The sequence below is a fragment of the Pieris napi genome, chromosome 14 (assembly GCF_905475465.1).
Source record: "Pieris napi chromosome 14, ilPieNapi1.2, whole genome shotgun sequence".
Classification (NCBI taxonomy): Eukaryota; Metazoa; Arthropoda; class Insecta; order Lepidoptera; family Pieridae; genus Pieris; species Pieris napi.
Window position 1 is genome coordinate 12,518,884 of NC_062247.1, and position 13,072 is coordinate 12,531,955.

Below are 13,072 nucleotides of genomic sequence, written 5' to 3' on the forward strand. Positions count from 1 at the left end.
GGTTCTAAATGCCAAAAGATGTTCGCAAATTACTTTCTTTAAAAATAAACTAACTGTCCTATCTAAATACATTAGTTTGTATGTATTTCGTTAGTGTGCCTTTTTAAAATAAAATATCTAAGATCTCGGTATTTAAATGTCGTAATTAACCGATGAAAAAAATAATTTAAATATTAAAACAACGATAATTATTACTGAAATTTATTATAAGAAAAAAATTGTTAAAAATGTCTTTAATAATATTAAGAATTGATGAATAAATGTAATAAACTAAAATTATAATACAAAAGCACTGACTAAGCGAGAACACGCATATAAGGCTAGAATGTAGCACCTTAAGACTATAAGTCTTGATATTGGCATTTCTTAAAAGTAAATGTCATGTCTGCCATGATATATCATATATACCTGAAACTTCATTAGGAGCATTTGTAGAATGCTCATTTCATTTATATAAATAAATCCAGATCAAAACTTTAAAGCAAATTATGCAGAAAATAATAGTCGAATATAATCCTCGTAGAAAGAGGCACTCTATCTAAATGTTAATAAGGATTATAACCAATATTCAATCCATTATTAAATTATTCATAATAATAATACAATGTCAAAATATATCTCTTACATTGAATTATATCTAAAATGATGTAGGCCACTTCATAATAATGTAAACATACATAGCTACATAACACAAAATCTCAACAATACTTTTGTTATATACAATGACTTTATATAATTTTGCAATAATGTGAACAATGATTATAAATAATGATAAATGAGTAATGCTTAGTGCTATAAATGATTTGAGCTGATAAGCAATAAAACAGACCGACTATTCAGCAGAGACTGCCTTTTCACTTTCAATGAGAGCTTCTGAAAGGTTTTCCTTTGTCTGCTGAATTTCTTCTTTTTCATTTGATGGCTCACGGGAACTGATAACTCCATTTTCATGGCCATTTTCGTCGTTAACAGGGGATATTTCTTTTGAGGATTTATTTACATCTTCAGGTTTTAACCTATTTTCAGAATCTTCATTTTCTACTGAGGGGTCCTCCGATAGATTATTATCTGTATTGGCAGCTTGTATTTCTTCTTGAGTGGAAGCTCCTTCATTTGCCTCATTATTTTCGTTATCTCCAGATGCATCAACATTGGAGTTGTTATATTTGTTTTCTATACTGGATTCCTTAACACTGCCATTCTTAATACTCATCTGTGAATAAAAGAACAATAACCAATTTCCATAATTTGAGATTTTATGATTATGTATAAAATTTCCGGCTAGCACTACCACTATTACCAACCTCATTGTCAGGACCCGGAAGAGATTCAGATGGTATTTCCAACTTTAGATATTGTTCTAAGGTATCCACTTCATTAGCCATATCAAATTGGTCATAATCCTGAATAAGAATATGATACATAAATTTAGAACAATGTAAAACTAAACTAATTTAAAAAATCTTTCAACTACAGTAATGTTATAAATCTTGAAAAACAGTCCACCAGGGCCTAATATCATGGGGTAATTAAATAATTACTTTAAGTTATATTTACCATGCACTTTATACTAATTTGCATTTACACATGAGGAGATTTTGCTAAATAAAAAAGCATAATAAAGAAATAAATGTGGTTGATTCACACCAACGATTATACATATGCCTTTGGCATGGATTCCATACATATATCTCAAGGAACTACTTACATCTAGAGTCTAGACTAGTAAGTTAACAAGGCTACTTAAAAAAAAGGGGACTAAGAGATTAGAATCACATTCTTTTATACTGAAATTAATTTTTCAGAAAACTGATACCTACATCCTTATTTTTTTCAACATTATTTTAAAACTTAGCAAACCCAATATAACCATACGTTCCTAATACATTAGTCATAGTATTATGATGCTGATGTCATCATCAGCCAACAAACGAAATTGGTTCATGGCAGGAAATAAATGCTTAAAAGTTTTGTTTACCCCACAATACTCCTCATCATTAAATACTTGCGGCGGCAGCGGTGATCGGGGATTAGGGTCGCTCACAGTTCCGCCGTTACATTTCGCGTTGTTTTGCATAAAATCCTTATCGTCCTCTTTACCCGGTTCTGTTATATCGATGACTTCATACTTTATGTTTTTCGAATCTAATATCATCAGTACTCTTTGTTGTCTTTTTTTCACCTATAAAAGAACATTATTAACAATGCAGCAAATTGTGAATCAGCTCTGTAAAACCTAAAAAGAAAACATTCCAACCAACAACAGCTTATTATTTACTCACTTCTTTGTTTCCTGAAATACCGCTTATGTAAACCTTGACAACCATAATGTTTTATTTTATTTCTTTCGTATTGGAGAAGCAGAAATTGTTTTATATTACAATTTATTAATTAGACGAAAATAAGGCTTGGCTATCAAAATAATTCCCGATTACTGATAACTGAAGTTTCCTACTTGCTACCGTCAATGTCATGTATATAAAATATCACTTCATAAAATTGACATTGAAACTTAAAATAATCAGGACCTCTAGACAAAGACAATAACTAAAGCAACAAGCGTACGAGCGCCACTAAGTACTAACGTATAATTTGTATTTTGTATATGTATATGGTTGAATTTAAGATTAACATCACACACTTCATAATATGGTTGGTAATGTCATTCTCATACCGGTCAAGATTGCGATAGTACTTGACACTTAATTAGACAAACACGTTTTGTCTAGGTTCTCAAATCAAATTGATTCATGAAGACCACGTAGACGGACTATGGTATGGACCAGGCATCAGCATACAGCGTGTGAGATATTGGTATGTTATCTAAAGCTGGCGCCTGGCAGCTTCAACACATTTACACTTTGTGCTTGTGTAGTGTCTGTGAATAAGCGCGACTGTCAATGTCAAACTGAATACGCATCATGAAAAGACTGTACTTCTCTCTCGCGCTCGGTCAAGCTTATGGGTATAAAAGAGACAGTTATTGTTTTGCCTTTGCTACTGTTTATGTTGATCTTTACTGTACATGTTGATCTTTTTTCTCGGAGGTTAGAATACTTTGAAAAAAATGTCTTATGAAATATATACCGTCTAAAAATTACCAGGACAATCTCGTGAAATGATGCACAATGTTTTTAATTATTTTAAGCGTCTTAATTAAAAGACATCAGATGCGACTGGGGTTTCTAAGAGGAGTATTGAAAGAATTGTTAGTGAAGTAAAAGTGAAGTGTGTTGAGCTAGATGGAGCTTATGTCTAAAAATGAAAAATTATTTACACAAACTACTCTTTTACGTTCTTGGTCGGGCTTAGAACTTTTGGATCCACCCTCGTATGTACATAATATTTATATGTATTTGACACATTTTTATTTATTTACAACCCACCCAACCTTACTAAAACCAGAGTAGACTAAAATATATGGCTTGGCAAAAAAGTCATATTTTTAAACATACTGTTTAGTGAAATTGCATTAGTGTGAGTACTGTGAACGCGCCAGCTTTCGATAACCGACCTATAGCGAATGATCGACATAATATGTCATATTTACAGTTTTAATTCATTGAAGATTGCTTATTATTGACCAAAATACACATTCGAATGAATAATTCTTAAACAAAGTTGCTGAGTCGTGACAAAATAAGCTTGACAATACATATAGGTTTTACAGCCAATTATGCAACAATTCACCATGACTGACACTTGAAATACACCTCTTATAAAGTCTTAAGATATGGGTTTGAGTTGGGTTTCACCGATTTATCAATAAGCGGTGAAAACTTGATTATGTACCACCAAGGGCTCGGTGGTAAACAAATAAAACCCGATTATTATAGAATTATAAACTGGAAGAAGGGATATTGGTCTGTAATTTGAACTTTTCCATTCTGTTTCCTGACTTCCAGATTGGGGTTACATTGGCTAGCTTCCATGTTTCAGGAAAGGTGCTGCTCGAGATGATAAGGTTACAAAGGGAGGTTATCTTTTAGTCTGATTATCAGTTCGCTTCCTATGTTGTCACAACCTCCAGCTGAGCTGCCCTTAAGTTTGTTGATAGTTACACGTCTTCGTCTGTTGGATGTAAGAAAAATGAGTTTAGATTGGATTGGTTTTCTATATTTTTTGCTAGCTGTTCCTCAGATGTGTGTTAGTATGTGATAGTCCTTTCCGCTAAACTATTGCCTGTGTTTGTATAAGAGTTGTTGGCTTTTATTTTATCGTATTTAGAGATACCACAGGATCGGGCGTTATTTGAAGTAGGTCTGTGGAATGCGACTCTTTTGACCCTATGTGGCAGATACTTTTCACTGACTCCCATAGTTTTTTGGTGTGATGTCTGTTCTGCCTAATCGTGCATTTTTAGTAGTTTTCCTTAGGCGAATGCTACACGCTCGATATTTATCGTGATATTTATCTTGTATTTTTTTAGTATATACTACACACTCGATACGAATCGCGTCAGTACGACGGTAAATTTCATTGAGTACACTCGTACGTTTCGTATTATAATAATGAGTAACAATATTAAGAAAGCTTGCGTTGCTATTATATTAGCGATAGCATTGAAAAAACGTATAAAGCGAAAGAAATGGGCGAAACATTGGTTTCAAGATAGAGAAAAATATACACATCTGAATTTATTAAATCAAATTCGGGAATACCAAGAAATGGACGACTATCAATCGGCTTTTCATTTTTATTCAAAAATTTCAGCATATGAAATACCCAAGACTTTGGATTGTATACATTTTCAGCTGCAGCACCCGATCGCTTCGAATCTGTTATTTTTTTTAATTCTTTTCTATAGTTCGATTTTAATGAATTGATCTTGGCAATCACGTCTTTAGCTGTCGCGCCTGGTTTAATTTTCTTAATAATTTGAAGCAGCTGCTCATACGCATTCACCCTTTTCACTTTATTAATTATGTTGGCATTTGAGCTGTCCCATATCTCAGGTAGTGTTTCTAATACAAGTATAAATTCTTTCAAGTGTTTTTGGTCGTTTGTTTGAAGTGCGGCGGGCGCCGACTCAATATGCGCGTCCTCTTCCATCGCTGGCAGAATTAATTGTGACGCGATAAATATCGACCAGAGACTAGACGCTCGATATTTATCGACGATAATTGATACGGATCGTGGATTTTTAGATTTCTAGAAATCCAGCGATCCGTATCACGTATCGTGATACGCCTGTACTACACATCGTGATTCTGGATCACGATCCAAATATCACGATAAATATCGAGCGTGTAGCATTCGCCTTAGAAGATTATTGCAGAAGTTTCGACATTTTACATATTTTTCCAGTAGTTCAAGACCTTTGGGATGTTTTCTAGCGGTTTTGTGAAGAATACTACTTCTACTACTACGTCTTTCACATTTTAGGAGACCAGCGGTCATCCATGGTTTCCTGTTGATTTTAGATTTTCTTGCTGCTTGTATGATGGTATATTTTAATATGGCATTCTTCAGAGTATCGTTAAAGGTTTCAACTGCGCTATTTATCTCTTTGATGCCATAGAGGTGTGTCCAGTCGGTGAGCTTTAGTTCTTCTGCAGCTCCTTCATAGTTGATTCGGGTCTTGTTTCTAATGACCTTAGGCTGTTGTGTTGCTTTGGAGATGGTGTTAATTCCTAGAATAACGCAAAGGTGATCTGACACCGTTGTAGGGCAAATTGACACTTTAGTTAAGAGGCTTGAATTTACAAGAGCATAATCTAAGCAGTTTCCTTCTCGTGTAGGAAAGGTGTGGCCAGGTGCAAGTCCACGGTAACCTATAAGGTTTAAGTATTGGTCTCTCCTGTATCACTAGACGAGTCTTTTATATTGTCAATATTATAAAGAATTTAAGTTTCTAAATTCACTTTCACTACAAATTGCAGAATCAAATTCAAATGGGAAAGCCAGCAGGAAAATAATAGACCAGTGCAGATATATCATATGAATCTTCTTTAAATTATAATTACATGCCTATTATAATTGACCTATTCTTTTATTGATAATAGTATTTTAATTTATTATAATTGACAGTGAAAATAAAATGGCAGAGTGACAGCACACTTGTTCTTTATTTGTTACGTCTTCCAAAAAGTAGGTTTTAATATGGCTGGCTTTGGCTTATATAGGCTCATCCCCTCCAAGTGGCTGGCATTTGCGGTTGGCAGGCATGGCGGTTGGCTGGAGGGTTGGTCAACATGGCATGGCTTGGCATTGGCTATGGCTTTGGCATTGGCATTGGCTATGGCTTGGCTTTGGCATTGGCATTGGCTATGGCTTTGGCTTTGGCTATGGCTTTGGCTATGGCTTTGGCTATGGCTTTGGCTTTGGCTATGGCTTTGGCTTTGGCTATGGCTATGGCTTTGGCTTGGCTTGGCAGGATGTGACTGGCGACGTCACGTCCGTTACACTCGGCCATCCTGAAACAGTTGTTCCCGTGGGAACAACAACCACGATTAGCTCTCTAATAAATCAAACAGATCTTCGGTTTCAAGTTGCTCATCTGAACTGCTGGCACTATCAGATACAGTAATAATGCTTTTATAGGGTCTTAACGAATTGGCAGATACTAATCCAGTAAAACTCTTATATCCACGTAAACCATTTAGGTGTACTTCTCATTTGGTACCTATCATTGCCCACTACCTTTGTTACGACATAAGGACCGGAATACAAGTCGTCAAGTTTAGTGTTAACTTTGGATGCGCTACAAGTCGGTGTTTGTCGCCATAGGACAAAATCACCCTGCTTACAGATGCGAGCAGATTTTCGTTTTTTTGTCAAAGTAACGTTTCATTGTAGCACTCGCTTTTAGTATCCTATCAGATGCTTTCTTTCGACGCGACTCTACTGGTTCAGAAACACGCCCGGGAACCGCAACATCACATACTGACCTACCAGCCCGACCAAACATCAAGTCTTAAGGTTTGTAAGTGGTGGTGTTATTAATTGTGTTGTTAATTCCCCAAATTATGTCGGGCAAAGAGTTAGCCCAATTGCTAGAGGCTTCACTGGGGTCTGTGGCTCGTAATTCATCCAGTATTGTCCTATTTGTACGTTCCACTTGACCGTTAGAACGCGGACAAGCAATAGCATTGAGAGTATGTCTAAACTGTTTATCATTCGAAAACTTCTTAAAGTTCCTACTCGTGAACGCCTTTCCGTGATCGGTGACTATGTGATCAGGGAAGGAAAATAAACTAAATATCCTTCGTAGTACATGAATAGTTTCGATCGAGTTGACAGTACGCGTTGGCTCAGCTATTACAAACTTAGAAAAACCGTCTGTCATAACGAGCATATATTGATACAACTTAGTAAAAGGGCCAATGTGATCAATATGAACCATTCTCATATGCTCAGAGGGCTTAGGAATTGGATGGAGTTTACCTTCTTTTTTGCCGTAGCCCCCTTTGCCGTATGCACAATGAAGACATGCAGTCACATATGTCTTTATAAATCTTGTCATTTTAGGAAACCAAAATTCGTTTTTGATTAATTCGCTACAGCGATTAAATCCTACATGACCAATGTCGTCATGGTGCATTTGCATTACTTTCCATCTGGCCGAATTTTGAACCACCAACCTATTGTCGTTCAAGTTTTTACGATAGAGCCTATTATCAATAATTTCGAAATTATTTTATATCCGCCGGTATTATCTTTAATTGACAAACGATTGCGCTCAACTATCGTCCTCACATTGCACCGTATAAAACTAATACGCCACTTCTAGACGATTCATGTTCATGGCATCAACCGGATGTCTACTAAGCGCATCTACATGTTTCATGTGTTCTCCCGGCCTATACTCGACACTTATAACGTAATATTGTATAGAGAGCCACCACCTCGCGACACGTGGTATAATGTCGCGTTTAGTAAGCGTAGCGCGGACTGCTGTACAGTCAGTAACCATCTTAACCTTTTTCCCGACAATGTGATTAGCCGCGTACTGACTGAGCGAGCAGCAGGCAAATCCTCGGTCGGTCAAGACGTGCCTCGCCCGAGGCAAACGCACGCGCTGCCTCGCCCGAGCGTGCCGCGGCCCGAGCCGAACGTTGTCGGTTTTTGTCGATGTTCAAAGGCGCCTCAGTACGTTTGCCGCGCTCACTCAAGACGGTAGTGTTTTGCCTCGCTTATTCGTTGCGTGTTAGTTGTGCGTCATGGATAAAGAACAGTGTCTTAAATTAATACGACTATATGGTGAATATAGACGACTTTGGGATGCGCAATGTCCTGATTACACAAATAGAGGACTAAGGGAAGATGCATGGAGAAAAATAAGCCAGGAAATGAACCTTCCAATAGCTGAATTAAAGAAAAAAATGGACTCTTTACTAGGGTCTTACAGGAGGGAAAAGTCGAGAGAAAAAAAAAGCCGAATCACAGGATCAGGTATTTATTATTTAATGTTTATGATTAGGGTTAACAACATTCATTTTATTATATTCAAAGTTACATCGGTTTTTATATTATTTCTAATATTATTTCTAATATTATTTTTTTTTATTTTATACTGCAGGTCGTGGTGAAATATATGTTTCGAATTGGTATGCCTATGAAGCCTTCAGTTTTCTAGGAGATAGAAATCACCCAGGAAATACACAAGATACTTTAGGTGAAGAAGTGAGTACCTATTATTTACTGATAATTATTCTGCCAAGAAATTGCTCCGTTTGTTATGAAATGTCTCCCTAAATGTGAACGTATTTCTTTTATATTTGTTGATCCTCGCCGTGGTATGGCTTGAATAGATAGCATTGATGACATTTCTGTATCCTGTCGCCATCGGCCGGGTATTACTGTCCCTTCAACTTCGGCATCGAATGATCCTGGGGGAGTGAACCTTTGTGAGGAAGCTAAATCTCTACGCAAGTAGTTATATAAGCATATGGTAGTCAATACGACTTTCGTAGCTTTTTCTGGTTCTAATAGTAGCGGCTTCCTCAGTACTCTAAAAACGGAGCTTAAAATGCCAAAGGCATTCTCCACAACTCTTCTTGCTCTGGACAGCCTGTAATTGAAAATCCTTTCCATTGAACCTCTTTCTGGAGTACCTTCATAAGGTTTCAATGTGTAATCATTGAGAGCAAAAGCTTTATCGCCTAGAATAAAATAGGGCACTGCAATTTTATACGGTCTCTATTCGACTTCAAGTTAAACTGAGCGTCGATGCTCACGATGGCTCGGACTTGCCGCGCGAGGCAGCCTCGGATTAGAAAACTTACAGACCGAGGCTGCCTCGCGCGGCAAACGTTGCGAAGCAAACGTCCGAGGCTGCTTCGCGAGGCTGCTCGCTCAGTCAGTACGCGGCTAATGAATATGATACATGCTCTACTAAAATATATAACGAGGCGCAACGTACCGTCAGTCTGCTTTTATAGAATTATACCGGCAATTCCGAATTTACACGCGTCAGTATGTATTTCCGTAGAAAGCGCGGGATCATACAAAGCTAAAACAGGCTTGGAACATAAACACTTTTTAAGTTGTTCAAATCTATTTTTTTGATCACTTCTCCATATCCACGAAGTTTCTTTTTTTGTTAAATCACTTAAAAGGCGGGCAATGACAGCGAAATTGTGAATGAACTTTCGGAAATAACTACACAACCCGATAAATTGACGCACACTATGAACATTGGTCGGTGTCGGAAAATGAGAAACTGCCAATAATTTTGACTCGCCTGGCTGAATACCATTTGCCGATATCTCATGACCTAAGTACGTAATTTTTTTTTGCAAGAACGAACACTTGCGCATGTTTAATTTTAAGTTTTCAACTTCAAGTTTGACAAGAACCGCTTGCAGAATATCTATGCCCGATTGCACGTTATTCGATGGTAGAAGCAAATCATCAAGAAATGCCAGAATTTCACATTTACCTTGAATCTTAGAATTTTCAGTTGTTCCTACAGATTCAACTATTACTAGGTGTTATGAATGCAGTTTTGTGTGTATCGTCATGGCACACGCGTAGCTGATGGTATCCTTGAGTCATATCTAAACTTGTAAAATATGTTTTGCCCGCCAATTTCGAAACCTGATCATCTATGTTTGGCAATGGAAATCTTTCTTTTACGGTAATAGCATTTAGGGCACGATAATCAACGCACATCCTACTGTCAACGTTTTTCTTTTTCACTAGGATGACTGGGGAGGCATAACTGGATTCGGACTCTTTGACAATGCCGGCATCTAATAATTCACTGACTTTAGACTGGACTATCGCTTGTTCACCATGTGATAATCGATAAGGCTGGCGATAAACTGGCTAATCACTAGTAAGCTTAATTTTCATCTGCACTAAATCTGTACACCCTAAATCTTTTGTACCAATAGCAAAACAATGTTTATATTGTATTAATAAACCGATAAGATCCGAATGTTGTTAATTATTTAACGGTCCTATCTGTATGTCGTCTAATTTTACACCTCCTATACATAAATTATTAGTTAAGGGTTGACCTAAATTATTGGCATTATAATTGGCAAAAGTATGGCAAGCAGCAAGGGATAATACCTGGCTATACGGCTGTAACGGGAATTCCTGGCAGCTTTCAGCCCTGGCTAGGACCTCTCCCGGTGACCTCACGATAACCTCGCACCCGGTGTTGACGACTTTGATGTAACCATCTTCGCCACGGAGCAGGGTAGAGGGATAAGAGTAGACCACCACCCACGTAGTGCCGAGGTGGCGTTACCACATCGTTGCCGACCTTATTCTCCAGAACGCGCACTTGAATGATGAAAGAGCCAGATAGACTTTTGTTGTTTTGTTTTTCTTTGTTGACTTCATTGTTGATAGGTTGACCGAACAAAAGATTAACGTCGGCCATCTTGATGCTAGAAATGCTTTTTCCATTGCTCCCACGTATAATCGTAGTCCTACAGGCGATTGTACCTCTTCTTCGCTTGACCTCGTAGTTTAACGTATATTCCTCACTGTCAGGGTCGAATTACGGAGTCAAAAATGCAGCACGATGTACTTGTAACTTATTTAGAGCTTCATCAACACAGTCATGTTGAAGATCGCGTAGAGCCTTTATTACTTCTTTTTATTAGCAGATTCTTGAGCAGCTTCAGTGCCGGCGGTGAAGAAGTATCCTCATCTTCCTCCGACATTGATTCGTCAGAAGGTCGAAAAACTTGTGGCGAGGTCGTTTTATCCCACTTCTGAGTATAATTGACCTATTCTTTTATTGATAATAGTATTTTAATTTATTATAATTGACAGTGAAAATAAAATGGCAGAGTGACAGCACACTTGTTCTTTATTTGTTACGTCTTCCAAAAAGTAGGTTTTAATATGGCTGGCTTTGGCTTATATAGGCTCATCCCCTCCAAGTGGCTGGCATTTGCGGTTGGCAGGCATGGCGGTTGGCTGGAGGGTTGGTCAACATGGCATGGCTTGGCATTGGCTATGGCTTTGGCATTGGCATTGGCTATGGCTTGGCTTTGGCATTGGCTATGGCTTTGGCTTTGGCTATGGCTTTGGCTATGGCTTTGGCTTTGGCTATGGCTTTGGCTTTGGCTTGGCTTTGGCTTGGCTTGGCAGGATGTGACTGGCGACGTCACGTCCGTTACACTATTTATTACTATTTTAAGATAACTTATATATACCTGAGTGACGTAAAAAAAAATTTTTAGCCTTTAGATGGGCTAAAATTTTCGTATTTCATAGAGAAGTAAGGAAGGGGATGACGGGTCTGGGCGTTACTGCATACGATTTTTTGCATTTTGTGAGAAGATTTACTATGGTAATATATATATATTTTTTTACCATAGGAAAGTAGAGATTTCAACGAACTGAAAGCACACCAACTTTTTGAAAAAAGCTGATATTTTGACGGGTGAATTTTCGATTGAAAATTAGGGTGTTTTTTCGATATTAATTCGAAATAAGGTGAAAAAATAAATATTTTAATCAAATAAATTACAGCGTATTTGGGTATACATAGCGTATACACAGAAAGGTAAGTTTTCACGAAATTTCGTAAAAAAAAAATTTTTTTGTAAAAGATTAAAAATTAAAAACCAAAAGCTTTGTTTTTTGAATTTTTCACATATATTTTGAGGTTATGCGAAAAATGTGTGACTACAAAAGTTTTAGATCTTTTTATTACCTTTGCCATTTAACTTTCTTCGATAGGACTTTTAGTTTTGCCGGAAATCGAGATAAACCGTTTTTTACCCTTAAAACTCCCCCCCACCCCTTCCCGACCTCAGATCGCCCGTAAATTATTTTTCCTTTAATTTTTATAATATTCTCCTCCTTTTGCAATAGGTTTCATTCTACTATGATTTTTTTAGGTTTCAAAAATTATCGGCACTAGTCTATAAGTCTTACCATAGCATTTACTTAAAGTAAATTATCTTAATGCTTTGCTAACAATAATTTAGTACAGTTTTTTTCACTTTCATTAGATCTTCATAGTATGAACATTGAAATATAATACATTTATCATAAGAGCCATAATTGAGTCTTAAGGATACTATTAACTATTATGTTAAACGTAAGACGCCTGTCTTCGCATGTTTTTTGGATTTGTCCAGGGCATTTGACCTTGTTTCCTATGATCTGCTTTGGAAAAAACCATTTACCACAGGATACTATAAATATTCTTAAATATTGGTACCGAAGTCAGGTCAGTCAGCTTCTACACGTGCAGCCTATGGGCTAGTTGCACTCGACAAACATACAACTCGCTTCGGGTGCCGTATAATAACGCATTTAGGGTGTTGCTGGGGTTGCCTCGCTTCTGCAGCGCATCAGGAATGTTCGCAGAGGCGCGGGTGGATTGCTTTTTCGCCACTATGCGAAAGCGGTGCGCGTCTTTGGTGCGCCGGGTTCTTACGGATGATAGTCGAGAGAATGGAGTGCCTCTATTTACGAGACTGCTCCGACATCTCCGCAGGGCTTTGTACCTAATAGTTTTTCTTTAACTATTTTTTCTTATTTTTACTAATTCTACTAACATAGATCTTAAGAAACTATTGTTACTAACGTACTAATCAAGCAATGGACTGTATTTGTCTGATGAATAAAATAATAATAATTATTATAATCATAG

General features: G+C 37.2%; 1 protein-coding gene across 1 annotated transcript; it reads right to left on the reverse strand.

The window, feature by feature from the left end:
• Positions 1 to 187: 187 nt before the first annotated feature.
• LOC125055782 (SH3 domain-binding glutamic acid-rich protein homolog) lies at positions 188 to 2,457 on the reverse strand. Its single transcript, XM_047658380.1, has 4 exons — positions 2,283 to 2,457; positions 1,979 to 2,182; positions 1,305 to 1,403; positions 188 to 1,213 (listed from the first exon to the last, which is right to left on the reverse strand). Exons 1-4 carry the CDS (start codon positions 2,325 to 2,327, stop codon positions 833 to 835), a joined length of 729 nt encoding a protein of 242 aa, XP_047514336.1. The 5' UTR covers positions 2,328 to 2,457; the 3' UTR covers positions 188 to 832.
• Between the last annotated feature and the right edge of the window lie 10,615 nt (positions 2,458 to 13,072).

Excerpts from the sequence above, each read along its gene's own strand:
- LOC125055782 (XM_047658380.1), bottom strand. The coding sequence starts at position 2,327 with ATGGTTGTCAAGGTTTACATAAGCGGTATTTCAGGAAACAAAGAA. Across the intron at positions 2,183-2,282 it reads GTATTTCAGGAAACAAAGAA|GTGAAAAAAAGACAACAAAG; the intron begins GTGAGTAAATAA and ends GTTCTTTTATAG. Across the intron at positions 1,404-1,978 it reads ATGATGAGGAGTATTGTGGG|GATTATGACCAATTTGATAT; the intron begins GTAAACAAAACT and ends ATTCTTATTCAG.